Consider the following 25,777-nt stretch of genomic DNA (forward strand, 5'->3'; position numbering starts at 1 on the left):
GAGCATCACCTGAGGCCAGGAGATTGAGGCTGCAGTGAACTATGACTGGCATCCAGCATGGGGGACAGAATGAGACCCTGTCTCAGAAAGAAAAAAAAAAAAAAAAAAAGTTCAGTGTAGCATGATTTATATCTGGGAAAAAAAAAAGTATTATCCTCCCAAGAAGTTAAGAAAACACAGGCGTGTGCCACCATACACCAACCATGCTTTACATGATAAGGGAAGAATTAATTCAAAATTTATTTGTATGATGGAATGCCATGCAGCTATTAATAAGAACAAAATACAACCTTATGTGCTGATAACAGAAAGCTAAGATGTAAAAAGCTGGGAAAAATGAGCCAGACTCAAATAAAAACACAAAGAGCATACAGAATATGCAAAAAGTAGATAAATGATGTTTTGAGATTGGCAGAATTCACAGCAGATGTCAATAACTCATATTGAGGACAATGATGTATAAGTATTATTATTTTTTTTTTTGAGATGGAGTCTCGCTCTGTGACCCAGGCTGGAGTGCAGTGGCATGATCTCGGCTGACTGCAACCTCTGCTTCCTGGGTTCAAGTGATTCTTCTGCCTCAGCTTCCTGAGTAGCTGGGACTACCGGCACATGCCATCACACATAGCTAATTTTGGCATTTTTACTAGAGTCGGGGTTTCACCATGTTGGCCAGGCTTGTATCGAACTCCTGACCCCCAGGTGATCCACCCACCTTGGCTTCCCAAAGTCCTAGGATTACAGGTGTGAGCCACTGCGCCCGGCCATTATTATTATTTTGAGATGATGTCTTGCTCAATCTCCCAGGCTGGAGTGCACTGGCGCTATCTTGGCTCACTGCAACCTCTGCCTCCCAGGTTCAAGCAATTCTCCTACCTCAGCCTCCTGAGTAGCTGGGATTACAGGCACCAGCCACCACACCCAGCTAACTTTTCTATTTTTAGTAGAGATGGGGTTTTGCCACGTTGACCGGGCTGGTCTTGAACTTGTTATTTCAGATGATAAGCCTGCCTTGGCCTCCCACAGTGCTGGGATTATCGGTGTGAGCCACTGCAGCTGGCCCATTATTTTTAAAACTAAAAATTATCACCTACTAATCATATTCTGCCTGATAGTAGAGACAAGGTTTCACCATGTTGGCCAGACTGGTCTCGAACTCCCAACTTCATGTGATCACCTCGGCCTCCCATGCTGGGATTACAGGCGTGAGCCACCGTACCTGGCCAAAAACCCAAACCTTTTATTTAAAAGGATATTCAGGTTGGGCATGGTGACTCATGCCTATAATCTCGATGCTTTGGGAGACTGAGGCAGGTGGACTCCTTGAGCCCAGGAGTTCTAAACCAGCTGGGTAACATAGTGAGACCCTGTCTCTACAAAAAATAAAAAATTTAGCTGAGTATGATGGTATTATCTGTAATTCCATTTATTCAGGTGGCTAAAGTGGGAGGATCTTTTGAGCCCAGGAGTTTGAGGCTACAGTGAGTTATGACTGCACCACTGAACTCCAGCCTGGGTGAGAGTAAGACCCAGTCTCAAATAAAATTAAAAAATAAATAAATAAAATAAAAAATAAAGTAAAATGATGTTCATGTTACCTGTTTGGGGAGGGTTTCACCTCCATTGATAGATGTAACTTCTTGCTCTGCTGAGACACCTGCTAGTTGCTCTGCCAAGTCATTTCCAAAAATGACAGGATAGGGAAAATACAAAATAAGATACGTCAGGTATGAGAAGATAGCAAGAGTGAGCCTGACTCACTACAGCTTCCCATTTCTAACTAACAGTGCTCCTGCAAAAGATATGACAATTTCTCCAGGTACCGTCAGTGAATTTATTTTTAAAAATTTATTTTGAATATTTCCAAACATACATAAAAGTAGACAGAACAGTATAGGTAAGCCACAAGTACCCATCATTCAATTGAAAAAATAATCAATATTTTGCCAATCTTGTTCCACCTAAGCCCTCATTCCATTATTTTCTTTTGGTTGGAATACTTAACAAACCTTAAAATGTCATTACACTTGCAAAAAGTTCTGCAAACACTGATAAAAATTCTTTTTCTTAACATAAACACTGTATAATTATTATACCTAACAACAGTCCTCCAATACCACTGAATACCCAGGCATCCATACCAACAGTTTTAAAGCTGCTTTCTACAGATTTATTCCAATCAGAATCCAAAAAAGGTATCCATAATGAGCTTATGTCTCTTAAGTCTTTTTCATTCTATTACAACTCCCCCTCACCCATTTTTTCCCCTCTCTGTCAATGATTTGTCAGATCATTTGTCTAATGAAATGTCCTACACATCCTGGATTTGGCTGACTGCTTCTTCATGAAATTGTTTAACTTTTTATTATTATTTTGAGATGCAGTCTCACTCTGTCACCAGGCTGGGGCACAGTGATGCGATCTTGGGTCACTGAAACCTCTGCTTCCCAGATTCAAGTGATTGTCCTGCCTCAGCCTCCCGAGTAGCTGGGACTACAGGCGCACGATACCATGCCTAGCTAATTTGTGTATTTTTAGTACAGATGGGGTTTCACCATGTTGGCCAGGATGGTCTCGATCTCTTGATCTCGTGATCTACCTGCCTCAGCCTCCTAAAGTGCTGGGATTACAGGTGTGAGCCACCAAGCCCGGCCTGAAATTGTTTAACTTTTACATACAATATATGTAGCACTGTGCAACCATCACCATAACCCAATTTAAAATATTTTTAGCAGCCCACAAAGATCCTTTATGTCCATTTAGTCACTTCACATTTGCACCTGTAGCCCCAGGAAATCACTAATCTTGTCTCTTTAGACTTGCCTTTTCTGGACATTTTATATAAGTAGAATCATATACTATGCTGGTTTACTGTTATATAAAACATTAAAAATTGTCCTCACTGATTTGAGATATTCCCTTTACAATATGTTAAACTTCCATATACATTTAGATCTAGAAAGATGTTCCATTTGTAAAACATTCTACATTTTTAATGTAAATGATTGATGACATCTCTGAGGCATTATTTACCTTGTTCCTCTACCCCTTTTTCTACAGACAATGCAAACTGGTTATCAGAAAAGAGTCTTGAGTAGATTCAGGGCTTTTTTTTGGCAGTGGGGGAGGGGGGCTGGTATGTGTGTATGTACAGTACTTCCTAAGTGGCATATTTCAGATTACAGCACATTAAGAGGCACATATGGTCTTGTCCTATTTTTTTGAGATGCTAAGATTGACCAATGGGTTCAGGTGGTATCATCCTGGTTCCTGTATTAAAAAGAAACCCATCAACCCTGCAACCTACTGGTTTAGGATCCACTGATGATCTGTGCCTAGATATATCATTTAATCAGGAGTTACAAAATGACGACTTTTCTATCGCTTCTGCTGCAATCAGCTGAAATTTTTTATTTAAGAAAACTTTCAAGCCTGGGTAACATAGGGAGAACCCATCCCTACAAAAACTTAGCCAGGTATGGTTGCACGTACATGTAGTCCTAGCTAGTCAGGTGGCTGAGGTGGGAGGATCACTTCAGCATGGGAGGTCAAGGCTGCAGTGAGCTGTGATCACGCCACTGCACTCAGACCTGGCGGACAGAGTGAAACCCTGTCTCAGAAAAACAAATAAATAAACAACAAAAAAACATACACTTCATCAACTCTCTGGTTGTCCTAAATACAGTTTATACAGGAAGTCAAAATACTAACATATTCTTGATTATTTACTAGTTTTTGGAGTAATGAGTTGAGGTTCTAACAACTTATGATAGTGACAAATGAGGTTTTGGAAAATTATATAAATACGAACTTACAGATTTATTATATTTCAACTCATAATCGAAGAATATTCTTTCAGTGAAAAAATATACTGAAAGAGCACCCTCTGGGGATTAGAAAGTTTTTAATGTAAGCAGGACATCTACTTTAGGGGGTCTCTGCCTATGACTGTTAAATAAAGTTCCACTTGCATAACACCTAACATACTCGGACTTGAAAGTGTCAGTCTAAACAGGGGGCTGAATTAACAAAACTTCTCTAAAATAAAGAATCTAGGCTAGGTGCAGTGGCTCCCGTCTGTAATCCCAGCACTTTGGGAAGCTGAGGCAGGTGGATCTCTTGAGCTCAGGAGTTTATGACCAGAGCTGGGGCAACATGGAAAAGCCCTATCTCTACAGAAAATTAAAAAAATTAGCCAGTCTGGTGATGTGTGCTGGTAGTCCCAGCTACTTGGGAGGCTGAGGTGGAAGGATGGCTTGAGCCTAAGGGAAGAGGTTGCAGTAAGCCGAGATTGTTGTCATCGCACTCTAGTTGTCACTGGGCAACAGAGCCAGACCTTGTCAAAAAATAAAAGAAAAAGAAAAAAAAGAAATCTATTTTCTCAGATGTCTAAAAAAGCGAAAGAGAATATAAAATGCCATCACAAAGTGACTGACTCACTGGGTCACAAATTACACTGAGCTGTAAGTCAGATCAAATCATCTCTCTATTACGGCCAGTGAAGGCTCTATACTATAAAATGGGAATCCACAACATTTAGGGGAGAAAAGGGAAAGTGTTAAAGCACAAATCTAGAGCTTCTAGCCTTCTGAAGTTTAAGCTTCATGGATTTTAGACTTCTGAGTCCAAACCTGGATAAAATACTGACCTTCTGAAATGACAGCTCCAGATTCCTCTGTCTGGTCAACAACCTCTCCGTACTCTGTAGAGCTGTCACTGTCAGAATCAGAACTACTAGACAACTCCAAATCATCAGAGAAACGATTCCTAGTCTCTGAAGTGGTAGCTGGCAAGTCAGGCTGGGTCCTGCTCACCTGAAAGTAAGCATCCAATGGTGCTCTCAACCTATGTACAGAGGAAGACAATGGAATTACAGTACAATGAACTATTATCACAAAAACAATCTACAGTGATTTGAAGTAAATCCTATCACTTCAACCCATCTCCAGGCCATTAAATGGTGCCTTTGAAAGCCGACGCAGGAATAGCACATAAGGGGAGACTGGCCTCCTCGATATTATCTTTTACCACTCAACCACTGCTACATTAGCCCACATAGGAGCTTGATCCTTCTGTTAAAAGCTAATTCTAATTCACTGGCATCTGGCCATATTGTCAATATCTTTAAAGGACACAACTCAGCAATCTGTATGCTGGTATTGGGTAGCTAAAAAGGGAGGGTGAGCAAGAAGAAAAAGGGCCTTGTTGCCCAAATATGGCCTCATGTTTGCTATTGCAGCCACCTAGACCAAGGTATTTTGGAATACAGTACAGGGTCTGGATTCTGTGATTTCTTCATCTTTCATTTTAGGACAGTCTTTTTCTTTTAAAATTTAAATAATGTGAGTTTAAGATAAAAAACATAATTTGACATCAAAAAAATAACTTAGGATGATGAGAAGAGCTGGGGCCAAATCTAACACTCCAAATCTATCTTGGCTGGCTGAGTTTAAAATAACCACTGCAGTACCTCAGTTTCCCTAACTCCTGGAATAACAAATCACACTCCAGCTTGAGTCAAGGAGTTTGAGGTCACTTGTGTCACAGAATTAGTGAAACTTTATATTTAGTAGAGACGGGGTCTTACCCTGTTAGCCAAGCTGGTCTCGAACTCCTGACCTCAAATAATCCACCTGCCTCAGCTTACCAAAGTGCTCGGATTACAGGTATGAGCCACCACACCCAGCCAAATTAATGAAACTTTATATTAAAAACCACAAGAGTTCCTGAGGAAGGATATAGGGACACACACACACACACACACACACACACACACACACACAAGGCCAGATGCAGTGGCTCATGTCTGTAATCCTAGCACTTTGGGAGGCCAAGGTGGGTGAATTACTTGAGCCCAGAAGTTTGAGACTAGCCTGAGCAACATGGTGAAACCCCATCTCTATAAAAAATACACAGTATAGCCAGGCATGGTGGCGTGCACCTGTAGTTTCAGCTACTTGGGAGGTCAAGGTGGGAGGACTGCTTGGGTCTGGGAGATTAAGGCTGCAATGAGTCATGATGGTGCCTATACTCCAGCCTGGGTGACAGAGTGAGACCCTGTCTCAACAACAACAACAACAACAACAACAACATCCAAAAAACTCAGGAGGCTGAGGCAGGAGGATCGTTTGAGCCTGGGGGTTTGAGGCCACAGTGAGTGAGCTATGACTATGCCACTGCACTCCAGCTTGGGTAGCAGAGTGAGACTCCATCTTCAAAAAAATAATAAAATAAGAAAAAAAATTGTGTTGTGCCTCACACCTGCAATCCCAACACTTTGGGAGGCCAAGGCAGGAGGACTGCTTGAGGCCAGAAGTTTGAGACTAGCTTGGCCAACATAGCGAGACACCATCTCTATTAAAAAAAATGTTTTTAAGTCTGGGCACAGTGGCTCATCCCTGTAATCAAAGCACTGTGGGAGGTCAAGGTGGGCGGATCATGAGGTCAGGAGTTCAAGATCAGCCTGGCCAACATTGTGAAACCCCATCTCTACTAAAAATATAAAAATTAGCCAGGCATGGTGGCACACATCTGTAATCCCAGCCACTCAGGAGGATGAGGCAGGAGAATTGCTTGAACCCAGGAGGTGGAGGTTGCAGGGAGCTGAAAAGGCACCACTGCACTCCAGCCTGGGCGACAGAATGAGATTGTCTTGGGGAAAATTTTTGTTTTTTTTAATAAAAAGGCATTCCAAACTTTAAAACATACCACCTCGCTAAAAATTACTGACAGGTGACCTACTATAATTTTAATAATTATGACACTAAATAAAATACTGATTATTACCCAGAAACATTGTTGGGGGCTGCTTACACAGACAAATTTTTATTTCTAATAGTTTGGCTGCAATTTATTGATGAATTAGGAACTTCTACTAAAAAAAAAAGATGACTGAATGCTAACTAGAACAAAACAAACACTACTCAGTGTCCAACTCAATACACAGATTTTTTTTTTGCCCTTTTAAAAACAGAAATGTCAATAAACCAAAATAAGAAATAACAATCAAGTTGCTTTTCTTTTTTGGAAATTGAGATATAATTAATATACTATAAAATCCATAATTTAAAAGTGTACAGTTCAGTGGTTTTAGGTTATGTAATCATAAGCATAATCATTATCTGGTTCCAAAACATTTTTGTTACACATAAAAGGAACCCTGTATCCATAAGCAGTCATTTCCCCCTCCTCCTCTCCCCGGGCCCTTGGGAATCACTAATCTACTTTCTGTCTCATAGATTTGCCTATTCTGGATATTTCATATGCAGTGTATAATATATGTGGCCTTTTGCATCTGGCTTCTTTCACAACTTGATGACAAATACAAAATAATGTCACTTAACAATAGTTTTAATGCTTCCCTCTGAATGTCTTTTTTCTTGCCTAAAAGCCCTGGGTAGCACCTCCAGTATAATGTTGAGTAGAAGTGGCGAAAACAGACTTCTTTGCCTTGTTTCTCATCTTAGGGGTAAAGCTTTCAGTCTTTGACCTTTTATTATGTTAGTTGCAGGTTCCTCACTGATGCCCTTTATAGGGTTAAGTTCCCTTCTATTTCTAGTTTGTTGAGTGCTTTTACTCAACATAAAAAGGTTTTAGATTTTGTTAAATGCTTTTTCTGTTTCTACTGAAATGTTCATTTTCCCCCTTTATTGTATTAGTATTTTCCTCAACTGTTTTTGTGTATATTGAACCAATCTTGCTTTCCTAAAGCAAATTGGCCTCAAAGAATCAGTTAAGAAATGTTCCCTTGGCCAGGTAGTGGCTCATGCCTGTAATCCCAGCACTTTGGGAGGCTGAGGTAGGGTGGATCATGGGGTCAGGAGTTCGAGACTAGCCTGACCAACATGGTGAAACCCCATCTCTACTGAAAAAAAAAAAAAATTAGCGTGGTGGCGTGCGCCTGTAATCCCTCAGCTACTCAGGAGGCTGAGGCAGGAGAATAGCTTGAACCCAGCAGGCAGAGGTTGCAGTGAGCCGAGATCGCGCCACTGGACTCCAGTCTGGCAACAGAGAGACTCTATCTCAAAAAAACAAAAAAAAGTTCCCTCCATATTTTATGAGAGTTTATGAAGTATTGGTGTTACTATTATACTTCTTTAAACGTCTGATAGAATTTATAAGGGATGCTGAGTGTGGTGGCGTGTGCCTGCAGTCAAAGCTCCTCAGGAGGCTGATGTGAGAAGATCACCTGAGCCTAAGAGGTTGAGGCTGCAGTGAGTTGTGATCACGCCACTGTATTCTAGCATGGGTGACAGAGTGTGACCTTGTTTAGAATATATATATATATTCCCTTATTATTTTCTTGGAGGGCAAGGCAGCTCACATCTGTAATTCCAGCACTTGGGAAGGGATGGCTTGAACCCAGGAATTCGAGATCAGTCTGGGCAACAAAGTGAGATGCTAACTCTACAAAAGAAGTTAAAAGTTAGCTGGGAGTAGTTGTGTGTACTTGTGAGCCCAGCTACTGGGGAGGCATGCTTGAGCTTGGGAGATAGAGGCTACAGTGGGCTGTGATCATGCCACTGCACACTGCACTCCAGCCTGGGAGACAGAGTGACGCCCTGTCTTCAAAAAAAAAAAAAAAAAAAGTTTTCTTCTATTTGGTAGTCATGTCCTCTCTCTCATTCTTGATTTTAGTACTTTGAGTCTTCTCTATTTCTTGGTCAGTCTGTCAATTTTGTTGATCTTTTAGAAGAACCAACTTTTTGATTAGTTCATTTTCTCTCATTTTTCTATTCTCTATTTCATTTACTTATATGTAAATCTTTATTATTTCCTTCTGCCTGCCTCTGTTGGGTTTTGCTTGTTCTTCTTTTGATTATTTAGGAGTGTGTTATTTAACTTCCACCTATCTGTGAATTCCTTAAATTTCTTTCTGTTGCTGATAACTAATTTTATTCTACTGTGATCAGAGACATACTTCATATAAGTTCTTTTTTGCTGTTTGTTTTTGAGAATGGGTCTCACTCTGTTGCCTAGGCTGAAGTGCAGTGACAAGATCATGGCTCTCTACAGCCTCAACCTCCTGGGCTCAAGTGATCCTCCCACCTCAGTTTCCTGAGTAGCTGAGACCACAGGGATGTGGTGCCATACCTAGCGTTTCTTTTCCTTCAGTAGAGATAAGGTCTCACTATGTTGCCCAGGCTGGTCTCGGAACACCTGAGCGCAAGTGATCCTCCTGCCTCGGCCTCCTAAAGCGCTAGAATTATAGGCACGAGCCACTGTGCCCGGCCTACTTCATATAACTTCAATCCTTTTAAATTTATTGAGGTTTGTTTTATGGCCTAACATATGATCTATCCTGGAGAACATTTCACGTGTACTTGAGAAGTAGGTGTATTCTGCTGTTGTTAAGTGGAATGTTCTATAAATGTCTATTAGACCTAATTGGTTTCATAGTTTGATACTATTGCTCAAGTCTTCCAGTTCCTTAATTTTTTGTCTAGGTGTTCTACTCAATATTGACAGTGGAGTACTGGCTGGACCCGGTGGCTCATGCCTGTAAGGCCAGCACTTTGGGAGGCCAAGGCAGGTGAATCACTTGAGACCAGGAGTTCGAGACCAGCCTGGCCAATGTGGTGAAATCCCCTCTCTACTAAAAACACAAAAATAGCTGGGTGTGATGGCGCATGCCTGTAGTCCCAGATACTCGGGAGGTTGAGGCAGGAGAATCGCTTGAACCCAGGAGACGGAGGTTGCAGTGAACAGAGACTGTGCCACTGTACTTCAGCCTGGGTGACAGAGCAAGAGCAAGACTCTGTCTCAAAAAAAAATAAATAAATAAAATAAAGGGAAAAAGTGGAGTATTGAGTGAGTACTGACGTCTCCTAGTATTATTAGTGAACTTCCCATTTCTCCCTTCAATTTTGTCAGCCCCTTTAGGGACTCTGTTGTTAGATGCACTAAAGGGTTTATTTATTTATTTTTTTGAGACAGAGTCCTGCTCTGTTGCCCAGGTTGTAGTGTAGTGGCACGATCTCAGCTCACTGCAACCTCCGCCTCCCAGGTTCAAGCGATTCTTGTGCCTCAGCCTCTTGAGTAGCTGGAATTACAGGCATGTGCCACCACGCCTAGCAAATTTTTGTATTTTAGTAGAGATGGTGTTTTACCATGTTGGCCAGGCTGGTCCTCAAACTCCTGACCATCAGTGATCCACCTGCCTCAGCCTCCCAAAGTGCTGGGATTACAGGCATGAGCCACGGTGTCCAGCCATAGGTTTTTAACTGTTATACCTTGTAGACAGATTGATACTTTTACCATATAATGTCCTTCTTTGACTCATAACAACTTTTATCCTAAAATCTGTATTAGTATAACAACCCTAGCTCTCTTCTGATTATTGTTTGCGTAGTATATATTATTCTATCCTTTTATTTTCAACCTATTAATATCTTTGAATATAAAGTGTGTCCTGTTGACAGCATTTAGTTGGGTCACTTAAAAAAAATCATGCTGCTGATTTATGCCTTTTGATTAGAATGTTTATCCATGTACATTTAACATAATTACTGGTAAGAATTTGCCTGCCATGTTGCTATTCGTTGTTTTTTTTTTTTTTTGGAGAGTCTTGCACTGTCACCTGGGCTCGAGTACAATGGCTTGATCTTGGCTCAGTGCAACCACCAGCTCCCGGGTTCATGTAATTCTCCTGCCTCAGCCTCCTGAGTAGCTGGGATTACAGGCACACACCACCACACCTGGTTAATTTGGATTTTTGGTAGAGACAGGATTTCACTACGTTGGCCAGACTGGTCTCGAACTCCTGACCTTGTGATCCACCCACCTTGGCCTCCCAAAAGGCTGAGATTACAGGCATGAGCCTATAATCGTTTCTGCGCCTGGCCCATTTTGTTTTATGTGTTTGTTGTTCCTCTATTCTTCCATCACTGCCTTTTTGTGTTAAATATTTCCTAGTATGCCATTTTAATTATCTTGTCATTTTTTGCTACATATTTTAAAGTTTTCTTAGCAATTGTCCTTAAGATTACAATTAATACTTTCATTTATAACAATCTAGTTTGGATTAATACTAATGTATTTCAAAAGTATATAGACATACCTAATTTATTGTGCTTTATTTTGCACTCTGCAGATAGTGCGTTTTATACAAATTAAAGGTTTGTGGTCATTCTACACTGAGCAAATCTATTGATGCCATTTTTTCCAACAGCATGTGTTCACTTTTGTCTGTCATATTTTGGTAATTCCTGTAATACCTCAAACTTTTGCATAATTATTGTATCTGTTGTGGTGACATGAGGTCAATTTTATTTGTGTTACTATTGTAAAATTATTTTGGTGTGCCAAGAATCACACCCATATAAGATGAACTTAATCAGTAAATGTTGTGTATGCTGACTGCTCCACCAACCAGCCATTTCCCTGTCTCTCTCTTTCTCCTTGGGCTTCCCTATTCAGACAAAACAATACTGAAATTAGCCCAATGGATAACCCTACAATGGCCTCTAAGTGTTCAAATTAAGGGAAGAGTCAGGTATCTCTCACTTTAAATCAGTAAGATGAAGTGATTAAGCTTAGTGAGGAAGGCATGTCAAAAGCTGAGACAGGCTAGAAGCTGGGCATCTTGCACCAAACAGCCAAGTTGTGAATGCAAAGGAAAAGATCCTGAAGAAAATTAAGTGTTACACCAGTGAATACATGAAGGATAAGACAGCCTTATTGCTGATACGGAGACAGTTCTAGTGGTCTGGATAGAAGATCAAACCAGCCACAACATTCCCTTAAGCCAATCCCCAATCCAGAGCAAGGTCCCAACTATCTTTAATTCTGTGAAAGCTGAGAGAAGTGAGGAACTGCAGGTGAAAAGTTGGAAGCAAGCAGAACCTGGATCATGAAATTTAAGGAAAGAAACTGTCTCCATAAAATAAAATTACAAGAAGCAACAGCAAGTGCTGACACAGAAACTGTACCAAGTTATCCAGAAGATCTAGCTAAGACAACTGATGAAAGTGTCTACACTAAACAGATTCTCAATGTAGATGAAACAGACTTCTATCGGAAGAAGATGCCATCTAGAACTGTCACAGCTAGAGAAAAGTTAATGGCTGGCTTCAAGACTCAAAGGACAGGCCACTCTCTTGTTAGGGGCTAACGCTGCTGGTGACGTAAGCTGAAGCCAAAGCTCTTTTACTGTTCTAAAAATCCTATGGTCCTTGAAAATTATGCTAAACTTCCTGTCTGTGCTCTATAAATGGAACCACAAAGCCTGGATAACAGCTTATCTATTTACAGCAAGTCTTTCTGAGTATTCATTGAGTATTTTAAGCCCACTGTTGAGACCTACTACTCAGAAAAAAGGATTCCTTTAAACATATTTACTGCTCATTGACAATGCACCCAGTAAACCAAGAGCTCTGAAGGTGATTGTTATTTTCATGTCTGTTAACATAATATCTATTCTGCAGCCCATCTTTCAAGTTTTATCATTTAAGAAATAAGGCTGGGCACAGTGGCTCACGCCTGTCATCTCAGTACTTTAATGAAACACCATCTCTAAAAAAAAAACAAAAAAATAGCTGGATGTGGTGGCTTGTGCCTTTAGTCCCAGCTACTTCCTTGGCTGAGGCAGGATCACCTGTGCCTGGGGAGCTCAGGCTGCAGTGAGCCATGATTACACTACTGTACTCCAGCCTGGGCAACAGAGTGAGACCCTGCCTCGCAAATTAAAAAACAAAAAAAAAAAAAAAAAGAAAGAAAAGAAAAATTTGGGCAGGGCATGGTAGCTCATGCCTGTAATCCCAGCACTCTGGGAGGCCGAAGTGAGTGGATCACCTGAAGGCGGGAGATCAAGACCAGCCTGACCAACATGGAGAAACCTCGTCTCTACTAAAAAATACACAAAATGAGCTGGGCATGGTGGTGCATGCCTGTAATCCCAGCTACTTGGGAGGCGAGGAGGTGGAAGCAGGCGAATCGCTTGAACCTGGCAGGTAGAGATTGTGGTGAGCTGAGATCACACCATTGCACTCCAGCCTGGGCAACAAGAGCGAAACTCCATCTCAGAAAAAAAAAGGAATATTTTGTTGTATGACTCTTAGCTGTGGGGGAAATCTGTTAAAAAAATTTTAAAAAATTTAAGATGATAGCTGCCAGTGATTCCTCAACTGAATCTGGACAAAGTAAACTGAAAACTTTGAAAGGATCCACCGGTCTGGCTCTATCACCCAGGCTGGAGTGCAGTGGCATGATTTTGGCTCACTGGAACCTTTCACCTCAATCTCCTAAGTAGTTGAACTACAGGCATGCACTACTATGCCCAGCTAATTTTTGTATATTTTGTACAGACAAGGTTTCAACATATTGGCCAGGTTGGTCTTGAACTCCTGAGCACAAGCAATCTGCCCCACCCACCTCAACCTCCCAAAGTGCTGGGATTATAGCCACTGCGCCCACATCCTTGATGCCCCTGAGAAATTTCATGATTCATGGGAAGAGGCCAAAATATCACCATTAATAGGAATTTAAAAGAAGGTGATGTCAACGCTTACGGATGACTGAGGGGCTCAAGACTTCAGTTGAGGAAGTAATGCAGATGTAAGAGCAAGAGAACTAGACTTAGAAGTGCAGCCTGAAGATATGACTGAATTGATCTCATTCCTAGCTTTTCCTTTCCCTCTTATTGGTTAGTCTATTGTTTGTCCCACTGAATAACCATTGTCTCAGGCAGGCCCCAGGGAAGATAAAGGCCTGATCATGGGTTTGACTGATCAGCAGGACATCATCATTAAAGGGCCTATGGGCCTTGGTAAGGAGTTTCTTCTGCGTTAGGAATAGACTGTAGGGGTGCAAGAGGACAAGCTAGGTGACTAGTGTAGAGGCTATTGTGAGAGTCCAGACCAGAGGTCACAGAGACTTAGGCAAGAGTGGTAGCAGTGTAGATGAAAAGAAACAGACAACTTTAAGAAGGCCCCTAGGCTCACAAGTACACACAACTACTCCCAGCTAACTTTTAACTTCACACTCAGCATTGCTCTGAGTCAGGAGTAGTCTTGCAGGCAGGGTTTTCCAAAGAACCACCAAACAGGTGACATAAAGATAATTCTCTGGGAATGAGGCTTTGAAGGTGCTCCAATCTCATTTTGCTTCCTCTGGTGCCTGCCAGGCTGTTGGTTTTTACTAAGATTACAGGCAGGTGGTTTTGAAGACTACCAAGGAGCTGGAAAAGGGGACAAGAATAAGGAATGCCACAGAGCTCACTGAGATGCAGCTGTTTTTCTTTAATAATCATTCCCTGGATTGCTATAAGCATTTGGTTTCCCGAATTACGAAAAAGTTGATTCTGACAAATTTCTGCCAGCTGTTTCACTGCTTTTATGGAGATAATTCTCTGTGTTCCTTACTGCACCATTTTCATTGACATCACCTGGGTTTTCTGGAGTTTCGCTCTTGTTCTCAGGCTGGAGTGCGATGGCGCGATCTCGGCTCACCACAACCTCCGCCTCCTGGGTTCAGGCAATTCTCCTGCCTCAGCCTCCTGAGTAGCTGGGATTACAGGCACGAGTCACCACGCCCAGCTAATTTTTTGTATTTTTAGTAGAAACGGGGTTTCACCATGTTGACCAGGATGGTCTCGATCTCTTGACCTCGTGGATCCACCCGCCTCGGCCTCCCAAAGTGCTGGGATTACAGGCGTTCTTTTTTGTTTTGAGACGAAGTCTTGCCCTGTGGCCCAGGCTGGAGTGCAGTGGCGAGATCTCGGCTCAATGCAACCTCTACCTCCTGGGTTCAAGCGATTCTCCTGCCTCAGTCTCCCGAGTAGCTGGGATTACAGGCGCCTGCCATCACCCCCGGCTAATTTTTGTATTTTTAGTAGACAGGGTTTCACCATGTTGGCCAAGCTGGTCTTGAACTCATGACCTCTGGTGATTTGCCTGCCTTAGCCTCCCAAAGTGCTGGGATTACAGGCATGAGCCACTGCGCCCGGCTAGGTTTTCTTTTTAAACGGTGCTAACCAAGTTTACCAACTCATTTCTTGAGATTCTGAGTGAACAGCAGCTATAGCTACCATGAGAATAAACATATAAGAAAAGCATTTTAAACAAAAAGGAAGAAAAGAAATAAAAAAAAGAAAAGCATTTTTATGAGGAGTTAATTGAATACATACTAGAGTTAGGCTGTTGACATGTGTATCAATAACATTCTACATAGAACCCAGTAAAAAAGTGATAGACGATTTAAAAAAAAAAAAATCACTTTAATATTGCTTTTATGTAGCAAAGAATTTCCAAAGTCAGGCAAGAACACGGGAAAGGGGAACTATGAAAACCAATAGGAAGTAGTGCTAGGGTTTCTCCCTGGGAACAGATTTAGAACCCAAGAAATCCTCCTCCTTCCCTGCACTTATCACCTTTGAATTAAATATATTTTGCTCCTTCCTTACCCTCTGTAGTCCTAGACTCCACACGCTCCATGACAACAAGTATTGTGATCTGTGTTATTCACCACTATATCTAGGGCAAACTTTAGTCTATCACACAGAGGAGTGTTATCACTATTTGATGAATGACCCAAGCAGCCAGAATGAAACTGCCTCAAACAAACAAGAAAGGAGTTTGTGACCTCAGCTAAGCCTGTTGGGAAAAAAAGCTCACTACTTTCTGTAGCTTTGGCTTCTTGGCCAACTCTGAGTCAAAAGTTGTTCACCTTGGCCCAGGCTTTCAACACGTGGCCAAGGGACAGTGTGTCAGGTGAGTAAATGTCAAACATCACACTGAGAAATTCATCTCAAGAAATTCAGAAGTTACAAGTAAATTAGTCCTGGGAAAGCCCATATTTTAGGAAAAAAAGTTTTAATATGACATTTATCTGGCTCCAGAATTCACGTTTTTTCCAATTAATTGCACATTTCCTGACCTTTTAGACCTTTAGGTTTATTCCCTTTGTGGAGACAGATTTATGGCTGCCAAATAGCTTGACTGACATCTTTCGACATTTACATTCTGTATAAATCATTCCCTGAGCAGATTCTACAAGCAATTTTTTTTTTTTTTTTTTTTTTTGAGACAGAGACTCACTCTGTCGCCCAGGCTGGACACAGTAACAAGATCTTAGCTCACTGCAACCTCCACCTCCTGGGCTCAAGCAATTTTCATGCCTCAACTTCCCGAGTAGCTGGGACCACAGGTGTGTGCCAATACACCCGGTTAATTTTTTATATTTTTAGTACAGATAGGGTTTCATCATGTTGGCCTTGGACTCCTGACCTCAAGGGATCTGTCTGACTTGGCCTCCCAAAATGCTGGGATTATAGGTGTTAGCCACCAAGCTCAGCCACATCAATCAATTTTCTGACTAGAGTCTGGCTTCTGTGTGGCTCTCTGGTGGTTCTATTTTCCTTTGTAAGTCGGCATCTGGTTTATAAGTATCACCCATGAGTTGGTTAATACAAGTCAGTGTGCCTGACCAAGAGGAATCCACTCTGTGTCCCCCAACAAGAATGAGTGCATGGATAAGCAAGACTGAGGACTACTGCAAGAGGCCTCCTGAGAGCCAGTTCCTGGAGACACCACTCACAATTCTCAGCCATGGAAAGTTAGCCCACTTACTTTGGCAGGGTCCCCAGACTGCATCATAAGGTGCCTTTACCTCTAACACAAATGTATGAAATCTTACCCTGCCTTTATAATGTGAGTCAAGACATCTTAAAATAACAAGAGTATAGCCGGGCCTGGTGGTGCACACTGGTAATCTTAGTTACTCAGGAGGCTGAGGCACAAGAATAACTTGAATCCGGGAGGCAGAGGTTGCAGTGAGCTGAGATCGCGCCACTGCACTCCAGCCTGGGCGCCAGAGCAAGACTCTTGCCTTAAAAACAAAAAAATCCAGAGTAATATGCTTGGCAATACTTGTCAACACAGAACTGGGCACCTGTCATCCTTCATGGGTACTACACACAGACTGGAGCTACAGTCATGGCAAGCCCCAACATAAAATCAGCAGGATCCATGAAAAAGGATGCTGAATCTAGATTTAGAAGGCGCATTTCCAATTCCAGCCTTATCACAATCAAATCACAAATTATCCCATCAGCTTCCTCATTTGTAAAACATGAGTAATGGATCACCTAGCTACTACTTTTTAGTATCATCTCAATATTTTCACAATGTTAGAAAATATGGGTATGGTGGCACACACTAATTAGGAGGCTGAGGTAGGAAGATCACCTGAGCCCAGGGAAGCTGAGGCTGCAGTGAACTGTGATTGCACCACCGCACTCCAGCCTGGACAGCACAGTGAGACTCTGTCTCAAAAAAAAAAAAGAAAAGAAATACATAAATAATAAGAAAAAGAAGAAAGAGAAAACAAAGGGATTTGATCGATGCTGCCTCCATTTGCCTGTGTAGAAAACAAGGCAGATCAGGTTTCGATACCAGTCCTAACTCTTCTACGCTATAGCTATGAGACCCTGAACAAAGCCCTCTCTCAGGTACCAGTTTCCTTCACACACAAATTAAAGGTTGAATTAAATTTCTAAGCATTTTGAAAACACTTAGAAGACCAAATGTGAAATAAAATAAACAAGTTGGAAAAACAGATAGGGTAATTAGCTGTGCATGATGGCAAACCCTTGTAATCCCAGCAACTTGGGAGGCTGAGACAGAAGAATAGCTTGAACCGAAAGATGGAGGTTGCAATGAGCCAAGATCACGGCATTGCACTCCAGCCTGTGTGACAGAGTGAGACTCAGTTTTAAAACAAAAAACCAGACAGGATATAGACAATTGTTATTCTTCATAATAACTGTGTCAACACTTGACAGCTAAGCTGTTCAAGAGGCAAGTTCACAGCAAAGACTATGAAAGAACATTAACTGTGCCTCTAAGTGGAGTGCCAGTGAATAATGAATTTGGGTGAGTGGAGTGGACTTGCAAATTAAGAAATAATTTGTGGTGTACAAGACACAATCTGAAGAACAGCTCATCTACAGAGATTGCCAACAAACTACCACCTAGTTTTCAAGACACAAGTTTAACTTATCCCCTCATTACTTTGTGAAATAAGGCAAGCACTTTTATTTCCATTTGACTTATGAAAAAATGGGGGTCAGAAGTTATCTGACTTGCCAAAAGTCACACTGTCAGTCCCTGAATGGCAGAGCCTCAGTTTCATATTTGCTAGTACAGCAATGATCACGAACTTATCCATGTATTTATTTACCTGGCACTGTCTGTCCTCTGAGATCCTCCGGCTCTTGTCCTCCGTGAAGCAGATATCCTCCTTCTTGTTCTTACTGGCCCTCCACTGTGGTTTGAAGAGGCAGGTCGCAGGAATTCCAGCATGCTATGAAGTCTCTGTAGCCCACTGATGAAGCCGCTCATTGAATGCAATGAAGATGCACGGATGTTGTGATTAGCAGCAAAAGCCTGCCTATGTTGTTCTGAAGCCCCTGGACTGATGTTCTCCACATTGTCTTCTCCCATGACCTCGACTTCTTCCGTCAGGTCAATGGACAGTTGTGGAGCAGGCTGGAGCACGGGTGGTCTCACTTGGCTATTGGCTACTTCAGCAGGAGAAGGATGGAGCGGGGGTGTTCTTGCTTGGCTATTGGCCACTTCAGCAGGAGCAGGCTGGAGCGTGACTGGTTCCCCTTGGCTACTGACCACTTCAGCAGGAGATGGCTGGAGGATGGGTGGTCTCCTTTGGCTGCTGAGCACATTAGCAGGAACAAGCTGGAGGAGGGCTGGTCCCCCTTGGCTGCTGGCCATGTCAGCAGGAGCTGGCTGTTCTGCAGCATGATTTAACTGTTCCTGAAGATCATATTCCATTGCTTCCTGAGCCATCACTAGAGAAACAATATTTGTAAAAAGTATTAATGAAATAGATAAAACATGCTATGTAGCTGACAGAATCATATTTAGTTCTTTCTGAATTTATGTTTAAGATCATTCTTAGCTAAGACTGAGAAGCTTCAAGAGAGGATTTTAACTACTTAAGTCAGAAGTGTTTGGTAATTGACTTTCTTCTCTACAACAAGCATTTATAACCAGTTTTCCAGTTTGCCCTTAGAAAACATGAAGTCCTGTAATGATAGTCATAATTAACCAAGGGGATTAAACTACTGGGTCTAAAAGTAATCTCTCAGACACGCTGCAGTTCTCTGTCTCAAGCTGAATATGGACATTTACCAAAATCGAATACATATAATGCTGTATCTAATCTTAGCAGGCAATATAAATCTTTCACAGCATTAACAGTTACAAAGGACAAAGAGAGAAATCTCACACGTGCAAATTTAACTGAGTTACTAACTCAAAATGAAAGTCTACCTAATTTTTCCAAAAAGGCTGCACAAACTTTATCCTATCATTATTTTTGTTTTCCATTTCTAATTCCATCATTAGTCTATTTGACAAATATTAAGCACCTATGTTCTTTTCATTATGTTTCCCATCTTCAATTCCATAACAACAGTTTGAAAACTACCACCTAGTTTTTAAATTTAAAAAAAAAAAAAAAAAAAAAAAAAAATTTTTTTTTTTTGGTTTTGTGATACAGATGAGGGCTTCCTATGTTGCCCAAACAGGTCTCCAATGTCTGGCTTCGCCTCCTCATGTGCCAGGACAAAGGGATTGAGCCACCGTGCCTCCCTACCACCTAGTTTTTTTTTTCTTTTTGAGACAGAGTCGAGCTCTGTTGCCAGGCTGGGGTGCAGTGGCATGATCTCGGCTCACTGCAACCTCTGCCTCATGGGTTCAAGTGATTCTCCTGCCTCAGTCTCCTGACTATCTGGGACTACAGAAGCATGCCACCACACCTGGCTAATTTCTTTTTTGGTATTTTTAGTAGAGACAGGGTTTTACCACGTTAGCTAGGATGGTCTCGATCTCCTGACCTCGTGATCCGCCTGCCTCGGCCTCCCGGAGTGCTAGGATTACAGGCATGAGCCACCGCCCCCAGCTCCTACTATCTAGTTTTTAAAGTACATCAGTATAACTTATCCCTCAATTACTTTGTGAAGGCACATGCTTTTATTTTCATCTGACTTATGAGGAAATGGGTGTTCAATTAATATTTATTAAGCATCTGTTATGCAGACAGAGAGGCAAAGACAGGTAAGATCCTGTGTATCAGAGTTTACATTCTAGCAAGTGGGATGTTAATAAACAAATACAAGAGAAAATTATAGATTATGATATTTGGGGTTGAGGAGACAAGAAGGACAAACTAAGACACAATTGTGAGGGAAGTACTCTTTAAAAGAGTTAAAATTGGCCTGAGGTATGAAGGATTTAAAAAAGCTGGCTATGCAAAGAGCCAAGAAGAGTTTCAGAAGGAAACTCTTAGGTCCCTGATGATCATGGGTTTGACTGATCAGCAGGACATCATCATTAAAGGGCCTATGGGCCTTGGTAAGGAGTTTCTTCTGCGTTAGGAATAGACTGTAGGGGTGCAAGAGGACAAGCTAGGTGACCAGTGTAGAGGCTATTGTGAGAGTCCAGACCAGAGGTCACAGAGACTTAGGCAAGAGTGGTAGCAGTGTAGATGAAAAGAAACAGACAACTTTAAGAATCTTCAGGATAGTCATGCTTCTTAAAATCACCAAAGCAGATTAAACCACCTATAGAGGAACACAATGATAGAAGAGGGCCAAGGACTATAAAGCCAGAGACACTACTGGTAAAAGGACAACAAAGTAACAGAAGCCAGTTAAGGAAGATTACAAAGTAGGAGGAAACATGGGACTGTAGTGTCTTGGAAAAAGAATGTTTCAAGGAAGGAACGATTAAGTGTCAAGTGCTACTAGGGGGAAAGAATGGCCCCTAGATTTGGCAAGGACAGGTGACCTAAAAAGGCAATTTCCCTGAAGTGATGGGGTTAGAGGCCAGAATGGAGCAGGCTGAATATATGGAGGGAATTCAAATAAACATGGTATACAAACCACATGTATGTATCTCTCTCTCTCCACTCCAGTCATTCCTAAAAACCTACAAACATAACTCCTCCTACCCGAGATATATATATATATTTTTTGAGATGGAGTCTTGCTCTGTCCCCAGGCTGGAGTGCAGTGGTTCGATCTTGGCTCACTGCAACCTCTGCCTCCTGGGTTCAAGCGATTCTCCTGCCTCAGCCTCCCAAGTAGCTGGGACTACAGGCACACACCACCACACCTGGCAAATTTTTGTATTTTTAATAGAGATGGGGTCTCACCATATTGGTCAGGCTGGTCTCAAACATTTGACCTTGTAATCCACTGGCCTCGGCCTCCCAGTGTTGGGATTACAGGCGTGAGCCACCATGCCTGGCAGACATTTTTTAAACAAAGGATAAATACACCAGGACAACGCAAATGCAAACAGGACATGATATGCAGACCAGTTTTTTGAGGCCATAAAGGAGAAACTGATGACCGATGACTACTTAGCAGAGCCAAAAGATAAAACTCAAATGCCTGCAAAGGGCACAGTGGTTGGGGTAAGGGTCGTGTTATTGAGAAGCAAGCTAATTCCCACTTAAAGGGATTGTAAAAACCAGGTACCAGAAAAGGCATTATTGAAAGATGGAGATAAAAGAGGGGGGTTGGTTAAAAGCCAATAAGGTAGTTAGCCTGTCTCCTACTCAAATAAATACCAGCCAGCCAAACGAAACAAAACAAAATCCTCCTCCCTCTATGCTGAAGAAAACTGGAGGTTTGAACTACACAGTCTTAGGACCAGGATGGAGAGTGGCACAGCAGTGAAAATAAGTGGGAAAGTCAAAGTCTGCAAACTGAACAATGTGAGATACTTTAAGTTTTAAACATTTTTTGTAGAGATGAGGCTTCCCACATTGCCCAGGCTGGTACTAAACTCCTGGCCTCAAGCAAACCTCCTCCCTGGGCCTCCTAAAATGCTGGGATTATAAGAGTGAGCTACTGCAGCTGGCTAGCTAAATAAAAGCTTTCAATGTGTTTCTAGGGTACAACAACAGTTTCCCAACAATTGTGTGTCAGCACATAAGGCCCAAGCTACTTCTACATGTACTCTAGAGACATTAAGCAACTCAGCTTTAGTGAAGATAAAGGGTAGAAAATGACCAAAAAGAGCAGAATCTAGGGGGCTGCACTGTCCACTCTCATAGCTACTACTCACATATGGTTATTTAATAAAAATCAAGTTCGGCCAGGAGCTGTGGCTCATGCCTATGATCCGAGCACTTTGGAAGACTGAGGCGGTTAGCTTGAGACCAGGAGTTAGAGATCAGCCTGGGCAACATGGGAGAACTCCGTCTCTACAAAAAAATACAAAAAATTAGCCATTAGTAGCTGTGGTCCCAGCTACTGAGGAGGCTGAGGTGGGAGGATCGCTTGAGGCTGTGATGTCTTGGCAGTGCGCCAAGATCGTGCCACTGTACTCCAGACTGGGAGAGAGTGAGACCCTGTCTTAAAAAAAAAAAAAGTAAGTTCCTCTGTTGCGCTGGTCACATTTCAAGAGGTAGAAACCCACATAGGGCAGGTAGCTCCCATACTGGACAGCAGAAATACAGAACGTTTTCCTCGCCACAGAAAGTTCTATGGAACTGTGCAGCTCTGGAGCTGAGGATTCCTAACCACTGCGGACCAGTAGGAGGTGCCTAGAGCAAGATCATGGGCTGGGCGCCCCAACCTTGAGTATGTCACACAAATGCTGTTTTTTTATGTGCGCTGTGAGTGTCGAGGCTTAACATGTTAAACTCCGACTTGTCATCTTTGTTACTCAGGTTTCAATCAAAGCCACATCAGGTGGGGACAAAAGTCCCTCAATTAACAGGTTCAGAGGAGGTGGGTGGGGGAAGTGGGGCTAACCTTGGTTTAAATCTTTGCTCTGGCGGGTTCGAAGACTCCCGCCTGTGATCCCTGGACATTGGGAGGCTGAGGCAGGGCGATCGCTTACGCTCTGTAGTTCGAGACCAGTTTGGGTAACACAGTGAGATTCCTGTCTCTACCAAAAAAGAAAAATGAAACAGGCCATGTGCAGTCGCTCACGCCTGTAATCCCAGGACTTTGGGAGGCCGAGAAAGGCAGACCAATTGAGATCAGAGTTTGAGACCGGCCTGGCTAATATGGTGAAACCCTGTCCCTCCTAAAAATACAAAAAGTACCCGGGTGTGATGGCACATGCCTATAATCCCAGCTACTCGGGACGCTGAGGCAGGAGAATCGCTTGAACCCAGGAGGCCGAGGTTGAAGGGAGGCGGAGGCTGTAGTGAGCCGAGATCGCACCACTTCACTCCAGCCTGGGCAACAGGCCAAAAAAATAAAATAAAGAAGAAAAATAAAACAACGAGCTGGGCGTGGTGGCCACGCCTGCGGTCTCAGCTACTGTAAGAAGCCGAGGCGGCAGGCCCGCTGGGGCCTGGGAGTTCGAGACTGCAGTGAGCTCTTCCAGCCTGGGCGCAACAGGGAGACTTCTTTAACAGGAAAGAAAAGAAAAGAGAAAAGAGGAGGAAAGGAAAGAGAAAAAAATAAAAATATCAAATCCCTGCTCTTTTACTGCATGGGAAACTTTAGGCGGGTTTCCTAAGCTCTCGGTTCAACTTGTTTCGCCTGTAAAACGGAGATAATACAAGTCACCACAGTTTCCCTGATGAAATTAAAAATGAAGTTCTTCCGTTAACTCGAAAGTGATGAAGTAACCGGCGCTCATAGCTGGCACCAGGTAACGCAGCTGAGGAGCCAGAGGCGAGGCTCTCGAGGGAGGGGCCGGGCGATCGCACAGCCCTGCCCGGAAAGACCCGGCAGCGGCGAACTCCGCTCGTTCCGTGATCGCTCCGCGCTCCTCCCTGCCCAGTCCCCACGCTCAGCAACCGCGAAAATGCCGGGGCTCGGGCTCCTCAGCCCCGACTGTTGGCGCCGCCCATAGGGCCCGAATCACCTCAGGCCGCCGAAGCCCGCCCGCAAGCCCCACCTCGTGTCTCCGGGACCCCAATCTAGGAATCAGGCGTGGGGAAGTTATCCAGGAGCTAGAGGTCCAAGGCCTGGGGAGAAGCAAGAGCCCTTCTCACCTGACGCCAGTAGGTCGCGGCCGGGCTTGCGAGCCCGCCGAAAACTCTAGCTACCTCAGCCGAACTCCGAACACACAACGCCAACTGCCACTTCCCGAGCCGCTCAAGCTCCGCGCCAGAGCCGCTGGCAGGCATGCTCCTATTGGACAGAAGCCTCAGGCTTTGGCCAATACCCACTCTTCTTCTTCAGTGGGTTCCCCGCTAGCTGAAGCAGCGGCGCTCTCATTGGCTGATTGTTTATAAACCGACGAAGCGCGACCACGCTCAAGGAAGCCTCCTACAATTGGCAGGAATCTAAGTCAGTCACCTTGCGCCGGCCCCGGAAGAATAAAGGGGAAGGAATTTTTTTTTTTTTTAATGCGCTTTTTATTTGAACTTTCTGGCGGGAGAAAGTTACACGATTTCTCGGTCCATTTTGGAGATGAAAATATTATAACTGTGACTCCTGCTTCTTGTCCCTAACGCTTTAGTGAAGGAGTTATCTGTATCCAAAGTATAGTACCTAATCGCATAATTTCAAAATATTTCAGTATTTTGAATTTTGGAGCCTGTAAAGAGGCGTAGACAGTCCATTTCATATGTATCCTCTCATGAGGTTGAGGAGCTCACGCAAAAGACTTTGCCTACACAACCTCTTCCATCTCAAACCGCTGCAGTCGATCTGAGCTACTAAACAGTCTCAAATCACTTACCAGGGCCGCTGCTCGCCGCAGGCGCCAACAGCTAGGGGCCACTGGAATTCTCCAGCCACAGGGAGCGCGAGCCCACCTCGGTCTCCGCTCCGGGGCCGCAGGTGGCAGGAAAGCCACAAAACAGATAAACCCAGAAAGATGATAAAGACGATCTGCATGTAACAGAGCTCACTAATGAAGATCTTTTGGATCAACTTATAAAATACAGAGTGAATCCTGGTTCTATTGTGGGCTGGGAAGCTATATGAGAAAAAGCTTTTGAAACTGAGGCAGCAAGGAACAGAATCAAGATCTACCCCTCTGTCAACAATTTCTTCTTCAGCAGAAAATACAAGGCAGAATGGAAGTAATGATTCTAACAGATACAGTGACAATGAAGAAGACTCTAAAATAGAGCTCAAGCTTGGGAAGAGAGAACCGCTAAAGGGCAAAGCAAAGACTCCAGTAACCCTCAAGCAAAGAAGAGTTGAGCACAACTAGAGCTATTCTCAAGCTAGAATAATGGACTGAGTGGACAAGCGGATCTTCAAAAGGCGGACTTCTGCAGTCGTTAACTAGGGAATCTACAAAAGAGTCAAGAAGAACTCCAAGGAAAAGGATGGACACTTCAGAACATTTTCATATAGATGATTCAGTAATTTCAGTGAGTATTCCTATAGCTGAAACTATAATGGCTTCAAACAACGAAACCTTAGTTGTCAGTAGGGTGACTGGAAATTTCAAGCATGCATCTCTTATTCTGCCAATCACTGAATTCTCAGACATACCCAGAAGAACACCAAAGAAACCGTGGACAAGCCAGGCGTGGTGGCTCACGCCTGTAATCCCAACACTTTGGGAGGCCAAGGCAGGTGGATCACGAGGTCAGGAGTTCAAGACCAGACTGGCCAACATGGTGAAACCCTGTCTCTACTAAAAAAAAAATATATATATATATAATAATAAACATTAAAAAAAAAGAGAAGAAACCATGGACAACAGGTGAAGTGGGAGAAAAAACACAGAAAGAAAAATAGAAAGGGATACTTTTTTTTTTTTTTTTGAGACAAGGTCTACCTCTGTCACCCAGGCTGAAGTGCAATGGCGTGATCTCGGCTCACTGC

At 42.9% G+C, this 25,777-nt stretch overlaps 1 protein-coding gene and 1 pseudogene across 1 annotated transcript in view; one reads left to right on the forward strand and one right to left on the reverse strand.

The window, feature by feature from the left end:
* The window catches only part of RFWD3 (ring finger and WD repeat domain 3), a 50,713-nt gene extending 26,630 nt beyond the window's left edge, over nucleotides 1–24,083 (reverse strand). The window contains exons 1-4 of the mRNA XM_012437519.2: nucleotides 23,983–24,083; nucleotides 18,178–18,802; nucleotides 4,649–4,845; nucleotides 1,599–1,669 (exon numbers count right to left, since the gene is read on the reverse strand). Coding sequence (XP_012292942.2) covers nucleotides 1,599–1,669; nucleotides 4,649–4,845; nucleotides 18,178–18,800 — 891 coding nt within the window. The 5' untranslated portion in view covers nucleotides 18,801–18,802; nucleotides 23,983–24,083. The remainder of the gene's footprint in view (nucleotides 1–1,598; nucleotides 1,670–4,648; nucleotides 4,846–18,177; nucleotides 18,803–23,982) is intronic.
* On the forward strand, nucleotides 20,318–25,154 carry LOC105706746 (lamina-associated polypeptide 2, isoforms beta/gamma-like; annotated as a pseudogene).
* The last annotated feature ends 623 nt before the right edge of the window (nucleotides 25,155–25,777 follow it).

This window comes from Aotus nancymaae, unplaced genomic scaffold (genome assembly GCF_030222135.1).
Source record: "Aotus nancymaae isolate 86718 unplaced genomic scaffold, 86718_ANA_hifiasm-v0.15.2.pri h1tg000030l, whole genome shotgun sequence".
Taxonomy (NCBI): Eukaryota; Metazoa; Chordata; class Mammalia; order Primates; family Aotidae; genus Aotus; species Aotus nancymaae.